The sequence below is a fragment of the Podarcis pityusensis genome (genome assembly GCF_964106645.2).
Source record: "Podarcis pityusensis genome assembly, chromosome: 8".
In the NCBI taxonomy this organism is placed as follows: domain Eukaryota; kingdom Metazoa; phylum Chordata; class Lepidosauria; order Squamata; family Lacertidae; genus Podarcis; species Podarcis pityusensis.
The window spans coordinates 51,467,336-51,485,962 of NC_138033.1; the positions used below are offsets into that span (position 1 = coordinate 51,467,336).

Below are 18,627 nucleotides of genomic sequence, written 5' to 3' on the forward strand. Positions count from 1 at the left end.
TATGCATCGAATCAGTCCAACCGCTTTCTAAAAAATACTATCATTTTAAATCAATGAGAAGGTTGCAGAAACAAAGGTGAGCGCGGGGGCGGGGGCTAGGGATGCCACTATCAAAATCTTTAAAAACAAACAGCAAACGAACAATCAAACAAACCCGGGACTAGGAAAACTAAAGAGTGCGCACAGGCTGTCAGGAAATCCAGCCTGCCCCCAAACTTTCGACACGTGGGCGCAGGGGGATTTTTAGAGGAGTCAGAATTAAGAGGCGCGCGGGCGGAGCAAAGAAAGTGAAAGGACAGGGGGACAATGGAACGTTGACTTGGGAGTCGAATGTTGACGCGGGGATGGAACTTTGGACTGGTACTCTCGAACGGACTCCCGAGAGAGAGAGCGAGCGACACTGCCGATTTCTCGGAAAAGAATGTAGTGAGAAGAAGGAACGCTGTACTGGCCCCTCCTGATTGGCTAGCCCGCCTCCTCCTCTCTTCCCATTGGTTCAGAGACACCCCCCCTCCGGAGGGAGGAAACTGCATATCCTCCAGGCTCTAATAGAAATAGATATACATATATATTGGCAGGGCGAGCTTCTGTTTCATCTTCCATGACCTGGTATCTAGCGTAGATAAAGATCAGCAACCGGCACAGATGTGGAGGTTAGTGCTCTGTGTGTCCAGGCGTACAGTACTTTCCTTTTGCTGGAGTTACCGGCTAACTTTTATTTTCTTGCAAAGCGAAAATAGCAATTTAGCCTGGGGGCTTCCAGACTACTAATAAGGGGCACAAAATTTTGCTTAGCTATTAGACCTTGCCAGACCTGAAGATTTTTGTTCTTAAACTGTGCATCGGTTTGCCACCCTGAGCTCTTTCGGGAGGAAGGACGGGATATAAATGAAATAATCATAATAAATATTTGCCTCCTTGTGAAACGGGTTTATTTTTGCATGCTTCCCTAATTTTTTCATATTTCTTATTCTTACCAACTTGGAATTGAATTATTCTTATTATTATGTTTGCTGTTAATATCATTAATATTAATAATCTAGCTCTGAATAATATGTATTCTTTAATTCAATGCACATTTATTTGGTAGCAAGTCAAAGAACAGCCTATTGGAATGTGAGTACATATTTCTACATGTGCCTTTTGATCTTCAATAAATCTATGTATGAGAACTTTGTGGAGTTTTGTTGACTGCCATCTAGATTAAGAGAGAAGTCTCAGGACAGAATAAAGTCAGTTGGCTGAAGCCACTCTCCGGGCAGTAAATGTCATTGGACGTACTCCTGAGTAAACTTACTTAGCATTGTGCTGTTGCTTCTGAGAAAGGATGCATAGGATTGTAAGTCTCTCACCTCTCTGTGTTGTGTGTTTATATTGTACCACTGTGTTTTGAGTGAGTGGAATTTAAAAGAAATTGTGTCATGGGTTTAAAAACACACACCATGTTCTGTACTGGAAATTCAGAACAGATTCACACCTTGCTAACCCTATGCAAAACACATCACAAATAACTTGATTCCTATCAATATTAGGAAGTCACCTTTGCTGTACTTTTTCTGATGCCTGCTAAAAAACCTTGTTTGTGAGCCTACTCAGACATGTAATTTTATCATGTATGTTTTTAAAACTGTTGGTTTTATCAACATTTTGATTATTATGTCTATTTATTTTTTTAAGGTCCGTTGATTTTATCAGTATATTCTTATGAATATTTTATATTATTTTATGTAAAGTACTTAGAGGTTTCCCAGATGAAGCAGTATATAAATCTTGTTAAATAAAACAAGTAAATAAACTTGGGACACCCCTTTTCTGTATTAAGCCTATTGTTGAACCCACTGTATGGGCTTCTGATTCCCATGCAAGTGTGCAAAGGAGTGCACAAGTAGCCTTGGACTGTATAAAATGGGATAAAATAGACTAATAAAAATTCTAAAAAGTGTAACTTTCTTCATCTACTAAAATGTGCTTATATAAAAGATTGTCCAGTAACATGTACAAGGAGTAATACAATGATTATAGTAGTTCTTCTTAGTTGGTTTAAAAGCAAAATGATCATACAGAGTCCTCCTTGTTTGACTTAGTATATCTACTACTTCTTTTCTAGAAGAAACATTCAAAAATTCAGATTCTAAAATGAATTTTCAGCGTGGTATCTTGGTTTACAATTAAGTGTGGCTATGTGAAGCAGGCAGTAATTGCAGAAGATGAGCCCTTCAAATTCAGACCAATTGTGTAGGTACTGGTATGCATGCAAAAGGTTCAATCTTCAACCCCTTCCATCTCCAGGTGGGGCTAGGAAAGATTCCCTGCTTGAAATCCTGGAGCCTGTAGAGCTGTGGCCGGTTAGAGTAGACAGTAGTGAGCTAGAAGGCTAGAAAATTAATAATAATTAGAATAATACATTCATGATTTGTTAGACATATTAGTCGCTTGTTACCTAAAAGGTTTCCTAGTGGCTTGCATTTAAAAAATGCAAATAATGACTTGAAATGGAATCCTTGTTTACAGACACTAGCCTTCGGCATTCGTGTTTCTCATCTGTTGCAAATAACTCAAGATTACAGCTGCAGTCCTGTGTATTTACAGGAAGAGTAGCTCAACTGGTGGAGCATAAGACTTAATATCAGGGCCATTGGCAAAAGATCCTGCATTGCAGAGGGGTGGACTACATGATCCTTGCGGTCCCTTCTAACTCTGCAATGCTATGCATACTTACTTGGGAGTAAATCTCATTAAACTGAGTAGGCAAGCATAGGATTGCATTGCACAATTAAGTGAGTTCCCTTCTGACAAGACAGTCATCTGGGGGCATCTCCGTGACACAACTTTGCTAATTGGAACTTGCATTGCTTGACTTTTTCACCTCTCTTTTTAGTGCTCAGATTCTACTGGTCTGCCTTTCTATGTGGCCTGTTTCCAATGATAATAAATTAGCTGGAGATTTGGTCTCAAATCATTTTTGTGTAAATTATTTATCAAGGGAAAGGTTTAATTTCTTCTAGATTACAAAACAACTGCACACTACTTGGAACAGTTCCTAAGGTCTAGCCATCCCAAATGCTAGAGCAGGGACAGTCAATGAGCTGCCTTTCAGTTACTGAGGACTACAACTCCCATCAGCCCCAAACAGCATGGGCAGTGGTTAGGGATTATGGGAGTTGGAGTCCACAATATAGTTTGCCCCCTGGGCTAGAGCACGTCCACTAGGATGGTGATGGGGTTTGGACTGCAAACCCTGTGAGGGATGGTTGAAAGAGTTGGCCATGTTACCTGGAGGAGGTAAGCTAAGGGGAGAGCTGACAGTTGACTACAGAAGATGGAACAAACCTGTTCTAGATCCCATGGGTGGAAATGGTAGGCAAGCAGGTTTCAGCTAGGAGAAGTTTTCTAACAGTAAGATCTTTTCAATAGTGGAAAATGCTGCCTCTTTTGCTGCAGGTATTTAAGCAGAGGCTGGATGGGCATCTTGCAGGAATGCTGTAGATTATTACACTGAGCTGTGGATTGGACTTGATGACCTTCAGGGGCCTTCTACCTCTAAAATCCCCTGATTTTATGATTTCCTTGGATGAAGAGTTTTATCAAATTCCAGCTGTCTTTTTTTGTTCCTGGTTCTCTCTGTTTGTGTGTACTGTACTGTATGTTTCCCACCATGGGGCATCAGGTGGCTTCTTTGGGTGGACGAGCAATTTAGGTCAGGAACTTGACATGAGGAAAGAATTGAATGTCTTCATGCAGCATAGTGGCCTCGATTTTGCACCCCTCCCACTTTTAAGCTATTTTTGAAAGCATAGGAGATCTTCTGAAGGCTTAGCTCCTTTGGTCCTTAAAGGGCAACATCATGTCTCTGACTTTTGGCCCAAAGCAGTTTATTACATTTATTATTCTGTCTCCTTTAATGTCCTGCATGTTGAGTTTACGGACTGACTAGTGTTGGAAACATATTGCCGGATTAAAGGGGACATTCTTCTGATCCAGGTTGGCCCATCAAATGTTAGTTGAAGAATAGCCAATGTGGTGCCTCCAGATGTTGTTGGACTCCAACTCCCATCATTTCTGACCATTGGCTGTAATGGCTGGGGCTGATGGGAGTTGGAGTCTAACAATATCAGGAGAGTGCCATGTTGATTAGCCTTGCCTTAGTCCGTTTTGCTGCAAATTAACACTGTTTCCTCCTTGGGAATCTGTGTACCAAGGGGTGGGGAAATAGCTTAGTGGCAGAGCATCTTCTTTGCATGCAGACGGTCTCAGGTTCAGTCCCCAGCATCTCCAGGTAGGATTGGGAATGGGGAAGACTCCCGTTGCTGCTGCCAGTCAGTGTTGAACAAGCAATACTGAGCTACACAGCATAAGGCAGCTACCCTTGCTCCTATCCACATACCACAAGTAAGGATGGGTGTAGATATCAGTTGTTTGATATCTGTAGATGAACATTGTTCTATTGAAGACCTATTCAGAGCTTGAATTTGGTGCCTTCTGATAAACTAGTGGGGATTTAGATCTCATGTTTACTAAGTAAGGCCAAACTCAACTTGGGCTGAACAAGATTTTTTTTGGGGGGGGGGGGAGTGTAATGTCTTTGTCTTAAATTTTACAATTGTTTGCTTCACACTGTTTTCCTGTTTAAAATATTGTCACTCTGCTCAGAGTCTCTAGGAAGGGCAGAATCAACATTTAAATGAGCAAATCCAGCATTATTTTAATTACTTGTGCTTTACATTAAGCTGTCATTGTGTTACAGCCCCCAGACTCTCCCTTTCATTCTCCGGTTTGCAACCTGATTACTTCCTCAGTCTCTTAAATTCTTAGTTCTCAGACTTGTAACTACATCACTGTTTTAGGACATGATCCTATGCACTCTTATCTGAAGAAAAGCTCTACTGAAATCATTCAGGCTTACTTCTGAGTTCATAGGATGGGATGGGGTGTGTGTGCTGAACCATGTTGGTGTCTGGCCATGTTGGATTTCCATAGGTGGCAAATGCAGCCGATGGTTAGATTGACTAATTGACTGGAGAGGTTCCTAATAAAAGCTATTCAAATGCTTCCATTCAGGATGTGCGATCGAAACGGTGGGAGACGGCTCAGGCAATGGCTGATTGAACAAATTGATAGCGGGATGTATTCTGGCCTGATCTGGGAGAATGATGAGAAAACCATGTTCCGTATCCCATGGAAACACGCAGGGAAGCAGGATTACAACCAGGAGGTGGATGCATCCATATTCAAGGTCTGAAGAATATGCCTTACATCAATGTTGCAAATGTCAAATCTGTTTATTTTCCTGAGTTCCTTAGTAGTTGATACTTTCTATGCCTTTATAAAAGCGAACAACAACTTTTCAAGTCACAACTCTTGAGGTTTCTGTAAGTCTTTTGGAGGGTGCATTTTCACAATCTGAAGTCCACATGGGCTTGTTCTCTATATTAAGAACATAAGAAGAGCTTAGTTGGATCAGACCATAGGCCCATTCAGTCTAGCATCCTGTTCTCACAGGGCAAACCTCTGGGAAGCCCACAAGTACATCAACACTCTCCCCACTTGTGATTCCCAGCAACTGTTACTCAGAAACATGGTGCTTCTGACAGGAACTCCTAGGATTGTAGAGTTGGAAGGAATCCTGAGGGTATGATAGCCATTTTCAAATATCTAAAGGGCTTTCACATGGAAGATGGAGCAATCTTGTTTTCTCCTGCTCCAGAGGGTAGGACCCAAACCAATGGCCTCGAGTTATAAGACAGGAGATTCCAACTAAACTGCAGGGAGAACTTTCTGATGGTAAGATCTATTTGACAGTGGAAAGGACTTCCTCAGAAGGTGGTGGTGGGCTCTCCTTCATTGGAGGCTTTTAAGCAGAGGTTAGATGGCCACCTGTCATAGATGCATTAGTTGAGATTCCTGCATTTCAGGGTTTGGACTAGATAGCCATCATGGCCAGTAGCCATGGATAACTTTATCCTTCTTGAGTTGGTCAAATCCCCCTTTAAAGCCATCCAAGGTGGTGGTCATCACTACCTTTAATGGGAGCAAATTGTGTCATATGTGAAGAAGTCCTTCCTGTTGTCTTCCTGTATTCAGCTTCATGGATGACTCTGGGTTCTAATATTATGAGAGAGGGAAACACTTTCTCCAAAACACGCATAATTCTATGCACTTATATCATGTCCCGCCTCTACTACGAACTAAAAACTAACATTTTGAAGTTGTCCAAGCCTCTTGGTCACGTTGGTTGCCCTTCCATGGCTTATTCCCTGTAGTTTTTGTAGTCCTAAGTTTCTTTTAAAAACCACCTAATAAAAACAGCTTCTTACCACACTTTACTGAAGCTTCGTTTATTTCAGGTAATTATTTTTATGCTTCCCTTCAAACTATAGCTTTCCCAAGGTATTTTACATTACTATGAAAATACTCTGTTTTATTTAAAACAAATATTAAAATGTACAGTTTGAATCGTAATGAAATAGCCAGTTTAAAAAATGCTCAAAATAATAAAAATCAGTAAGAACAAACTGGAATGCCCATTGAGGCACTTGAATGGCAGGGATGGTCTTGCTTAGAGATTGTTCTCAGTGAAAGTCCACTGATTTCCCCCCCTCCATTTGGAACCTCAGAAAGCAGTGGTACCTCTTTGTGAGAAACTTTCCTGCTTATCCTCTAGGCTTGGGCAGTCTTCAAAGGGAAATTCAAGGAAGGTGATAAAGCTGAACCAGCCACATGGAAGACAAGGTTACGCTGTGCCTTGAATAAGAGCCCCGACTTTGAGGAAGTGACGGACAGGTCACAACTGGACATCTCAGAGCCATATAAGGTCTACCGCATTGTTCCAGAGGAAGAACAGAAATGTAAGTGTAACGGAACCAAGCAGGATCTCATGGTGTAGCTCACAGTAGATTCTGCTTCAGACCACAGGCAAGAGATGATTTGTTTAAAGACACATACAAAGTTTCTTCATATCTATTGTACAGCAAGCCCCAAATATCTATATGTTTTGAACAAACTGAGGGGCTGTTCTTCAGGAGAAAATGAATTTTGGGAGGAAATACAGTGTGAAAACATTTTTTGTGTTTTAAAACTACTTTATATTTATTTTATAAAGAAAACGGAGATGTAAATTTCCTAATAAATCAATTTCTTCTCCTGATTCTATAGTTACTTAATCATCTTCATCGTAGAGATTTGCAAACAGAAATATTATCTACGTGAATTCAAAAGTTGCAAACCACTTTGAAACTGAAGTAAAAGACTGATTGTGAGTTGAATGCACCGCAGGATTGTGTCCGCTGCTGCCCCCCTTTGCATGTACGCCATAACCTGCAGTAGAATCTGCATGTGCATGAACTGTTTGCATGCAGGGATGCAGACTGTGTCTATTTACTGGTTCCCAGTTGCATGCAGAGTCTGTTCACATGTAGGCTCTCTTGGAAGTTATGAATGCATGCATGTGGTGCAGCTAGTGTGCATGATCTTGCTCCCCCTTGAACACACATTAACCACCAGTCCTCATGTGTAATGTCCTGCAGTTGCCATGACAGCTGGTCATTCATCAGTTATTCTGTCTAGGTAATATCCAAGAACAATGCATAAGAACATGGGAGAAGCTGCCTTATGCTGAGTCCATCTAGCTCAGTGTTGTCTACACTGATTGGCAGAGGCTCTCCAGGATTTCAGAAATTACATTCCCAATCTTTCTTGGAGATGTCAGAGATTGAACCTGTGACCTTCTGTCTGCAAAGCAGGTTTTGTACCCCCAAAGCACAAGGGAGCTTCTCTTCGAGAAAAGCTCTCATGGGAGATGGAGCTTACTGCACATCAGGATTTGATTTACACACAAGTAAAAGAAATTCATCAAGGTGCTTTTTCCCTCTGACGGCGTCCCCCCACTCCCTTGACTGATGTAGCTTTCTTTGAAAACCACACCACATTACTATGTGTCTTGCATTCCGCGAAGTCTCCATTCGTATCAAATCCCAGTGTCAAAGGCGCTGTGAGAAAGCTTTTACGGCACCTTTTATTGTTAGCTCAGCCTCAGCACCCACACCCCAGTGCTCGGTTTGCAAAGCCCCAGATGTCAAGAATAAGAATACAGAGCAACAACTCCCCGCATTTGCCCTTTGCCGGAGTAAAGCAGAGCTGTGCATTTGTGGTTACGGTAACAGAACACAGAACGTCTGTCTTTGAAATGTCCGGTATTACACGAGCCTCGCTCTGTTTTATTTTTATCTGTGGTTTTTGGTGTGTGGTGACTTTTCAAGCATACAGAATTGAGCTGTCAAGAAATCACCCCCCCCATAAGGCTGCAAGGCTTAATGCTCATGCAAACGACTTGCAGTTTTTCTGGAAAACTGTCCATTGTCTACTAAGTCCACTCACTTTTTTCGGTGGGCAGTGTTGTGGCCAGGTATCCAGGCCCCTGCAGTGATCCGGCATGAGGACGGGGAGTCGATGCCCCCTTGTGCCGACCTGGCCGTGTCACTGGCCCATTGTGGCCCCGCTGGCCAATCAGTGCCGGTAGAGGGACGTGGCCGTGGGAAATTAAAACATGGCACGGCCGGCCCCCCCACTTTTTCACCAGATCTCCAAACCCACCTGCCCTCTTTTCATGCTTTGCTCTGACACGACCTTGCTATGGACAAATGTCGGCCGCCATATTGTTGGGGCCGGATAGGATTTTTTTCCACTTGGCAAATTGGTTTTCGCCTACCTTGTAGCAATCGTCACAACTTTGTGAGGTTAGGCATTGGGTAAGACTTTGCTTGGATGGAGGAGAGGTTGTAGCCTCTGCCTGCCTCTCCTCATTAAGGGTATCCTGTTAAAGGGATCCGTAGGTGTGGATCCTGTCTGATGCCTGGACGTGGGCTAGGGCCATGCCATGACCCCAATGTGGACCCCTAGGGTTGCCCCTATTTGATGTAAGTCAGGCATAAGCAAACTCACCCCTCCAGATGTTTTGGGACTACAACTCCCATCACCCCTAGCTAACAGGACCAGTGATCAGGGATGATAGGAAGTTGTAGTCCCAAAACATCTGGAGGGCTGAGTCTGCCTATGCCTGACGTAAGTCATAGGGCTCTCCTTATTGGTGGTTTACTCTTAGTTGGACTCCCTGCAGTTAGGTGGAAGTTGAGATATAGCCTGGCTTCACCGAATGCCTAAGCCAAACTGCTCACATCTGTAACCAATAAAATTGTGGCTTTTTGGAACCCATAAACCTAAATACTCGTGTCTGTGTGTTTATTAGCCACTAGGGGACTACGAGTCACAGGGGTCTTGGAATACAAACAACCTGGATCGCAGGGTATCGTCAAACAGTTTTCAGATTATTTGGGGTGGAAAGTCAAATGGCCCTTACTGAAATACCTAAAACCCTCTTGCAGAGGGCCAAACTGCATGCCAAAGTTGCCACTCTTTTAGAATAGTTTGTAATGGTATTCAAACTGTGTTTCTTCCCAGGCAAAATGGGGATGGGGAATGGGTGCAGCTTGAGTGAAGTAACGGAAATGGAGTGCAGTGCTTCTGCAATAGATGACTTGATGAAAGAGGTAATTAACACCCCCTTTGCACTTGCTAATATATCACTTTATTTCTTCATACTTTTTTTTTTTTTGAAGGGTCACATGTACAGTATATGTATTTTTGTATGCATTAGTTGGCATTACAAAAAGAGTGAATTTCAAAGGATGGTGGTGCTTCAGTTAATGTAATGCTTTGGAAAGTGCAGATTTTGTAAGTTCACATTTAAATGTGAAATGAATCGAATTTCTCCTCTATCCTTCTCCACACATGCTCATTCCATGCACACCTTTGCCCTCGAGTGTCCAGGCTGTATGGCTGAGGAGGGCTTATGTGTATTCCCATAGCGGATGATGGTGTTAAATTCCCTTCATTCCATCCCCTTTCACTCCACCGAGAATGAAATTCACTGTACCATTTCAAATTTTCATTTGTTTTATTTATTTAGAAAGCTTCATATATTGTTTAATTAAAAACAAACAAACCTGTAAGCTGTTTACATAAATAAGTTAATAAAATATTCATTTTTTAAAAAATAGCAAATAAATACATTAAAAACATGGTGGATGAAGTAATCAGAATATAGATAAAAGGAATGGTTTTCAAAACAAACACACATAATAAAATCAAATGTCTTTGTAGGCTTGCCTAAACAAAAAAGCCTTACCAGGCAAAGAAAGTAGGACAATAAAGGGCCTTTCCTAATATCAATAGGCTGGGAGTTCCTAGGAATACCTGCTGCCGCCACATTACAATATTGATTTCTTGCCAGTGCAGATCAAACATTATGTGGCACTTATAAAAGTGCAAGTTCTGCAGATTGAAATGTGCACGTATTGGGTAGCTATAGCATCCTATTGAGCATGAAATGGGAACTATGGTCAATGGATTCCAAACAAGGCCAGAATTTGGAAGCCACCTTTAAAACACAGTTTGGCCCTTCTTCTTCTTTGCTTATGTAGTGATGCAGAAGTAAGGAAGGGCTTTAACTCAGCGGCAGAGCATCTGCATCGCACATAGAGAAGCTTTCAGGTTCAGTTCCCAGGACCCCCAGATAGGGCTGGAAACTCTGGGGAGTCACTGCCAGTCAGTGTAGGCAATGTTGAGCTAGGTGGACCGAATCTCTGAATCAGTAAAAGGCTGCTTCCTATGTTCTCACAGTAAAGAACTGCCAGAAAAGCAGTTCTTCAGCTGTAATGGGGAAATTGGGCCACTTATTGCACAGGGAAACATGCAGCCTTTGTGGGATAAGAAATCCTTCCCCCATCTGGCATTTGGATTGTGTGCAAACCACAGTTTCACAACTGTCAAGCTGCAATTTGATTTGTGTGTGTGTCTACATTAGGGGTGGTTTAAAAATTACTGAAACAATGTTAAGTGCTTTGAAACACACAGTGCTTTTGGGGGACAGTAGTCAGTGGTCTGGGGTACCATCACTTTTTGTTTTTTTTTACTGCTGGTTTTGCTGCCATTTTGTGCTGGCATCCATGACACTTTTATCAAGATGTGAGTACTTGATAAGAAGCAGCAGCACTGGACACACTGACCTCTTCTCTTCATATGTGTAGCCAAGCCGGGGGGGGGGCAGGGAGGCAGCTGCTCCCTTAAACCAAGTAAATAAATGAAACTAACAGCTCGGTTCTGCACCTCTAACATAAAGACTGTCCCCCCAACATAAATCCTGGCTATGTCCATGCTCTTCTCTGTCTGTCTGTCTGTCTGTCTGTCTGTCTCTCTCTCTCTCTCTCTCTCTCTCTCTCTCTCTCTCTCACACACACACACACACACACTTTCCCTCTCTCTGTCCCCCCCCCAAAGTCAAATTCTCTCTGACGCACATAGAATTTGTGTGTGTGTATTTGTATCTACTATGTCTTTATAAGCATTACTCTTTATTTCTGGAGGGGCTCTTGGGAGACATCTTGTCATACAAAGCAGCAGAATAACTCTCAGGAGCATCACTGCTTTCGGGTTACATATACAGTACTTACAATGTTAACATTGCCATCTCAATGGTCATCTTCTATCTCTCCCTGCCCCCCATAAACTTTCCAGCCCCCCTCTGCAGTGGATGAATACCTTGGCACAATTAAACGAAGCCCTTCACCGCTTCAGGAGAGTGGAAGAAATCCACCAATACCCGACTGGTGGACTCAGCAGTCAAGTCCTGGTAAGGCACCGTTATGTTCTCAGAAAGTCAAGGTGCTCACATCATGGATACAGTAAACACCAGCATGTGTATCTTAAGTTACACGCAGAAGCTAAATATATAAGCCCTTCAGGTGTCCACATGAAATTCATGTCTATATGAAATATGTTCCAATGTAGCCAGGACAGTGAGGTCCTCAGATCATTCAGTAATAGGCAGTGGGTATTTACCCTTCCAGGCTGAAAGTATAAATCTCTTAGCAACCATAAGGGCTCACAAGGTCCACTTTTGTCCTGCCATTTGGACTACACAAATACTTTAATAAATATAAATACATAAGCCATCTTGTTTAGGCAGGCACTGGTTTTAGTGGGCAAATAAGTATTTATCCAATGCCTCTGTTTTAGCCACTGTTTCTGCTTTGCTTATAACGTAATTTAGAAAATAATAATGTATTTTTTGGTTGGCTTGTACAGATGTTAGCTGCCCTAAGTGGTGTGCAGACACCAGAAGGGCAGGATGTCACTTGTTATAGAAGTAAATAAAATAAACACATGTACCTTTTCTTTTCTTTTTTTAAACCCACAGCTTTGCCGCTGATGAGTGGGCTCACTGGCTATGAAGCAGTTCATTCAGGTATGGCGACTGTTCAGCTTCCTCCCTCAGTTAACATCTGGTACAGTTAGCCTTCGTTTCATTTTGTTTTCAACTCAAGTCTATTTTTTTGGGGGGGGGTTAAAGATACCAAGAACTCCTGCTTCCCTGCCCCCAGTAAAAGCAGCCCATGGTGACAGGCCCCTGTCAGAGCCACAATAACTTTGTAGCTGAAATTAGGTGCTTGAGTTTGCCGTTTTCATTCTCCCTCCAGACCCCTTTTCCTTTCATGTTGTGTCTTTTAAACTGGGGGACAGGCACTGTGTTACCACAGATATTTCTGAGCCACTTCAGGAGCTATTTTCTTTTGCCAAAGAGCAGTATTAACAAGGCTTTATATAAATAAGTAAATAAATTGGCCACATACAACCCCTTGATGGGTAATTGCCACATATCTCTTCACAGGCTATTCCCAGATGGTGATCAGCTTCTACTATGGCGGGAAGCTGGTGGGAAACACGACAACCTCTCGCCCCGAAGGTTGCCGGATCTCCCTTGGAGAGCTGCCTTATGCCTTGGAAAGCTTTGATCACGTGCGGTTCCCGTCGGCGGACGTGATCCCAAACGAACGGCAGAGACAGATCACCAAGAAGCTCTTTGGGCACCTGGAGAGGGGTGTCCTTCTGCAGTCCAACAGGCAGGGCATTTTCATCAAGAGGCTGAGCCAGGGCCGGGTCTTCTGGAGCGGGAACACCATGATCTACAAGGACCGCCCTAACAAGCTTGACCGAGACGAGGTGGTCAAGATATTTGACACCAATCACTTTCTCAGAGGTACGGATGGGGGATGAATCCGATTCATTTCGTGTTTAAAGACGAACCTCCCTAATTTGCAGTTTCTGAACCAAAACACAAACTGAAACGCAGCCACTCTTCAAAATTCACACCTCTCCGAATTTTTGCAGTTCGGTTCTCCAGCCAACTCATATGTACCGAAACGATTATTCTGGGTCAAAATGGGCATAGAAATGCATATGTTTGTAAAAATATAACCTACAAAAAATGCATTGTACTAAGGGAGAATTGCTTTGCAAAAACATATATGTTTAGGAAAATAAACTAATGAATTTCTACGGGGACTTTTTTTTTAAAAAAAAATGCAAACTGATGTGGAAATTTGGGAAGCTGAACCAAAGACTGGAAAAATTAGAAACTGAAAGAAACTGAAATCAACAGATTCACCCACTCCCTCTTCAGAGGTCTGTGGGAGGTTGTGGTGCATTTCTCACTTGCCCCCATGTGCTTAAGAATTTTATGCCCAGTGACATTGTGCACCCTCAAATTTGAAACTAAGATCAATGTGCTTTGTGAAGGTCACCCAATGCCAGCGTGATTCTGCACCCTGCATAAGTTATGTGTAGGTTCAAAATCTGCACGGAAATGCAATTTGTTTTGTCTCTTCTCTCCATGGGGAAGAGGGGAAAAAGATCTCGTCTAAGTCCTGGGTATTCTGTTCTTCACCCCCATCTTTTGAGGTTTCAGCAGGCATTGCCACACACAAACTTAAAATATTTTCTTGCACTCTTAAGGGCTAGAAACTTGTTTCATTTTTAAACAATAATAATGAAAAGCTGAGATTCCTAGAATTCTCCTCCCCATACCTCTCAGTATGTTCTGGGAGTTCCCCAACCATGTGGAGCAAATTTAGGGGGCACGTGGGGAGAGAAGAGGGAGGGGAAGTTCCACTGCAGAACTGTTTAGTTGGATGCTGTCCAAGATTATTATTTTTTTTGAAAAAAGTAAGGATAGCCTTCACTGAATTGTATTCTTGAGTGTCATAGAAGCATTATGCACACATAATATTCCCTTGTTCATCATTCCAAGTACCTCTGTCTCCATTTTGTTACAGACCCACCTGCAGTTGGGCTCCCAGACACAGAGACAAATGACTTCTGCCTCTAATTAAAACATTTGCCATTTTCTTCTTCTAGAATTTCACCAGTATTACAACAATCAAGGCCGCTTCCCAAACAGCAAAGTTCTTCTATGTTTCGGGGAGGAGTTTCCAGATGCTACCCCTTTACGCTATAAGCTGATCCTAGTTGAGGCAAGTATTATAGTCTGTCTTGGTGTCAGTTGTTTATATTATCTCTGTGCCCCCGAGTTCTTCTCTGACTTGAGTTCTCTCATTTATAGAGCAAGACGATCTTGTGACTTCCCAGTGTTAAATTCAGGGAAGTTCCTCCTTTCCCACCCACAATGTAGCATCAACAATCAAGTGCAGCACTTTCTTTTCTGTTTGTTTTTAAAGAAGGCAACCAAGATACTAGTCCTCATGTTTTGGGGAAATTGTTTTAAAATGTGCTTTATGCTCAGGCTTGCCTGATTTTGGTGTCAGTAAGGCATCCTGTTCCCCTAAGTTTGGCAAGTGAACCTGAGGTGGCCTTTCCCTTCCCTTTATGCAGGTAGGCCCCTTCACAGAGAGAGCTGTCTGCTCTCCAGATGGCTTGGTGTGCCAAAACATTTATTTGATACCATTGGCCTGCTAAGCTGCTGGCTGCAGAGAACACAGAAGTGTCATGTTCTCTTCCATTAAGGCTTAAAAGTCTACATGAGTCGAGCAAAGCCAGGAAAAGGGGAGAGAGGACTTTTATGGAAGAAGTCTTTCCAGGCATGGTGTGCGCTTCATAGCTCTATGTTCAAGCATCCTTTTTTCTTTGCACTCCAGACCCACCAAAACCTGCTGGGGAAAAAAACCACACTCAGACACAAAACTTTTAAGTGCAGCCTGGAAAGGGTGTGGATAAGGATGGATAAGCCCTGTATTCACAAGGAGGTTTCTCTCATAATAATCATCATCATATAGACAAGGCAGATAGATACAACCTCACATTTGACAGCCTCTTTCAAGTATTTCTTCTATCAAGTATTGCAACAAAAAAAGAAAGAGACTACAGTAAGCCTGCAACTTACGCACATTTAACTTGTGCATGGTCAGCTTTTTGTACTTGGCATTTTTTTAAAAACAACAACAACTAAAAAGGGAGTGGGCATCCAGAAAACAAGGCTTTGGCAATCCCACCTGCCATTGCATCCAATGTGTTTTGACTATACATGATTTTGGCTTTAGGTGCAATCCCTGGAACATAACCCCAGCACAAATTGAGGGCTTAGTGTACAGAATTGTTTATCCTGTAAGAAGGAGAATATTTATAAGAAAGAGAGTAGAGTAGGACTAGCACTGAATATTAACCCAGAGTAGTATTCCACTGGTTGCCGGTTTTTCCCCCTGGCCAAATTCTGGATGTTCTCATTAGTGTTCAGAGCCCTAAATGACTCCAGCCCCAAATACCTGAAAGACCGCCTCCTTCCCTTCAGACCACCTTGAGCACCAAGATCAGCAGAGGGGTTCCTCTTGGTAGTTCTCTGCCCTCAGAGGCTTGGGTGTGGTGGCAGCAGTCCAGGAGGACACATTCTCTGTGGCAGCCTGTAAGCTGTGGAACTCCCCACAGACGTACACCTCACACCTTCCTTATACACTTTCTGGCGATTGCTGAAGGCACACTTCTTTGCATGGGCTTTTGACACTTGAGGTGTATATTTTAAGGACCTGCCTTATTTATGTAATTGCGAGTTGTTTTAAACTGCTTTTAATATTTTGTTGTCATGTTGTGTTTTAATGTTGTAAGCCGCCTTGGGGCCTTATGGTGAAGGGCAGGATAGCAATAGTAATAGTAACAACAACAACAATAGTATCCACAATTGAGTAGGACCATTCTGCTGCACATTCAATCCTTCAAAGGTGCCACTGCTCAAAATAAGGGTTTCTGATCTTCTCCCAACTTTAGATTGAGCAGCTGCATATTCGTCAGTTGGTGGAGGAAGCTGGGAAGAGCGACAGCAACTCTTTGATCCACCCAATAGGCGAGGAGCTGCATTATGACCAGATATATAGGAATTTCCAGGATTCTTGTGGACCACACCAAAGACCCATTTTCCGAGAAAACCAGCAAATCACTGTTTGAGAGAATCCTGGGCAAAACATTTGTTTTTTAAGGATTCAATTTAGATCTATTTTTGTATCACCATCATCCATTTAATTTTTCCTTTTGGGAACATTGTTCTGGGTTTATACATGTAGATGTGTGTGTGTGTGTGTGTGTGTGTGAGAGAGAGAGAGAGAGAGAGAGAGAGAGAGAGTTTGTGACATCTTGTTTCCCCATATGGAATTTGACATAAAAAAGGAAACAGTTAAACATTCCTTTGGGCTTCTCAGCACTGTAACATACATCCAAAGTAGCTTTAAAACCAGTACTGGGGTATTGCTGGATGGCTTTGTTTTTGAAAGGAAAAAAGTGAGGTTGTGATTCAGCAGCTTTGATCCCAAAAAGACACATACCATGTTGATTCATTGACCTCAGAACAGAGAGGGACATCTGTAGGGCTGTTATGCTGACTGGGTAATGTGTTTCCTGAAGAGGAGGGGTGATGCAAGCTCCAACCACTGTATCTCCCCCCCCCCCTTTGGTATAAATGTCTGCATTTAGGGGAATATGGAAGTGTCCTCAAGAAACATATCTCCTTGTGTTGTTTAGTACTGGGCATCTAGATGGAGCTGCTGTGTGTGTGTGTTCAGTGTACCTGGAATGTAAACAATATAGATAAATAGATGATAGAGATAGATATAGATAGATAGTTATAGATAGATGATGATAGATAGATAGATAGATAGATAGATAGATGATAGATGATAGATAATTCACACACGCACACACCCTGCAAGCCCCAGTGAATGAGAGACGCTTCAGCTGCAGAGATGGGCTTATATGAGCTTTGCAGAAAGGGACTCAAAGGGGTTGATTCACATGTGCATGTCAAGTCATCTGATTTCTGTGCACTCAATCACTGGCAGCTAAGCATGTGAGCAGAGTCCATCGAAAAGTCTAGGGGTGATGTGAAAATGTTATTGGTGGTGATCTCCAATAGCTTATTCCCATGCACTGGCAGAGGAAGGGGGGTGCGGTGGGTGCGGTCCACCCCAGGTGTCATCCCTGAGGGGTGTGTGACATCACTGCCCCACCCCCCCCGGGACGCTCGCCACTCACTGTGGGCGCCACCACCCTGGGATGCTCACCCCAACCCCGTGGGCGGCCCTGCCCCTGGGTGCACAGCGTGTTGGAGCAGCTAGCTCCACCTCTGTTCCCATGTGCAAGTAATTCTTTGATGTTGCAGTCATCAAGGTCTGCTCCCCTGCTCCCAAGACGCCCATCTTTAGCTGTCTTGTGGCTGCTTTGCTCTCTTTATATTTTCAATATATCCCGGTGAGAATTCTGTGATGACTTTGTTGACCAAGTGGCTTCTTACCTATGCTATTAAAAAACCACACCTAGCTATACATTTTTGCATCTATGTAATATAGTCCTGTGAAGTTTTATTTTAGCTCGTATTGCGTAGTTGTTTTTTGTGGTGGAGGGGGAAGGTAGATTATGCTAAGTCATTTAAGAACTAAACAGAATGCTGAACATATGAAACTTGTCTTATATGGAATCAGAGTCAGACCATGGGCCCATCCCAGTTTTGTCTACACTGACTGGCAGCAGATCTCCTGACAGGAGGTCTTCTTCCAGCCCTGCCTGAAGATGATGGGGGATTGAATCTGGAACCTTTTGCATACAAAGCAGATGCTCTAAAACTGAGCTGTGGTTCTTCCTGATTTTGTTTTATTCTTAAAGAGTAACGTGTACCTCACCCCCTTAAGCTATATTAACTATGAAGGGTTTCTCAGTAAACAAAATATCCCAAGAGCGAAATGTGAACAGCTCTACTTGGTGAGACCAGTAAGGTAAAGGTAAAGGGACCCCTGACCATTAGGTCCAGTCGTGACCGACTCTGGGTTTGCGGCGCACATCTCGCTTTATTAGCCGAGGGAGCCGGCGTACAGCTTCCGGGTCATGTGGCCAGCATGAGACCAGTATCCTAGCTCAAAAGGTCAAGTGATAGATGCTTCAGAGCAGAGTTGGGGAAGTTTATTCAGTCTGAGGGCCACATGGGGGTGTCACATGACAGCGGTAGCTGAGGCAGTGAATGTGACTCTGTGCAGTTTCTATGCACCGATTCCTCCAGCCAAGCAAGTAGGAGAGAGGCATTGCTACCATTCTAGGACAAACTCCAGCAAGTCTTAACAGCTGGAAGGCATGGAGAGGAGTGTGTGGCCTAGAGAGAGTCCCAAGGGCAAGACAGAGAGGTCCAGAGGGTCCCTGGGCCTGAGGTTCTCCACCTTTAAGAAGAAGAGCAGCAATATGTTCTTGGCTCTTTTCCATCTGGGCAAAGTTTTGGAGGATGCTGCTGTATATATCTATGTTAATAGGAAA

At 43.0% G+C, this 18,627-nt stretch overlaps 1 protein-coding gene across 1 annotated transcript; it reads left to right on the top strand.

Annotated features, from left to right (window-relative positions):
* The first annotated feature begins 551 nt into the window (after positions 1-551).
* IRF8 (interferon regulatory factor 8) lies at positions 552-16,512 on the top strand. Its single transcript, XM_081017841.1, has 9 exons — positions 552-653; positions 5,059-5,233; positions 6,662-6,845; positions 9,454-9,542; positions 11,569-11,683; positions 12,251-12,298; positions 12,722-13,090; positions 14,248-14,363; positions 16,105-16,512. The coding sequence occupies exons 1-9, from the start codon at positions 646-648 to the stop codon at positions 16,279-16,281; spliced, it is 1,281 nt and encodes a 426-aa protein (XP_080873967.1). The 5' UTR covers positions 552-645; the 3' UTR covers positions 16,282-16,512.
* Positions 16,513-18,627: the final 2,115 nt, after the last annotated feature.

What these genes read in the sequence shown, in the direction of transcription:
- IRF8 (XM_081017841.1), top strand. An exon ending in TAGATGACTTGATGAAAGAG is followed by an intron (nt 9,543 to 11,568) that starts GTAATTAACACC and finishes TAAACTTTCCAG; the next exon opens with CCCCCCTCTGCAGTGGATGA. An exon ending in CTATGAAGCAGTTCATTCAG is followed by an intron (nt 12,299 to 12,721) that starts GTATGGCGACTG and finishes ATCTCTTCACAG; the next exon opens with GCTATTCCCAGATGGTGATC.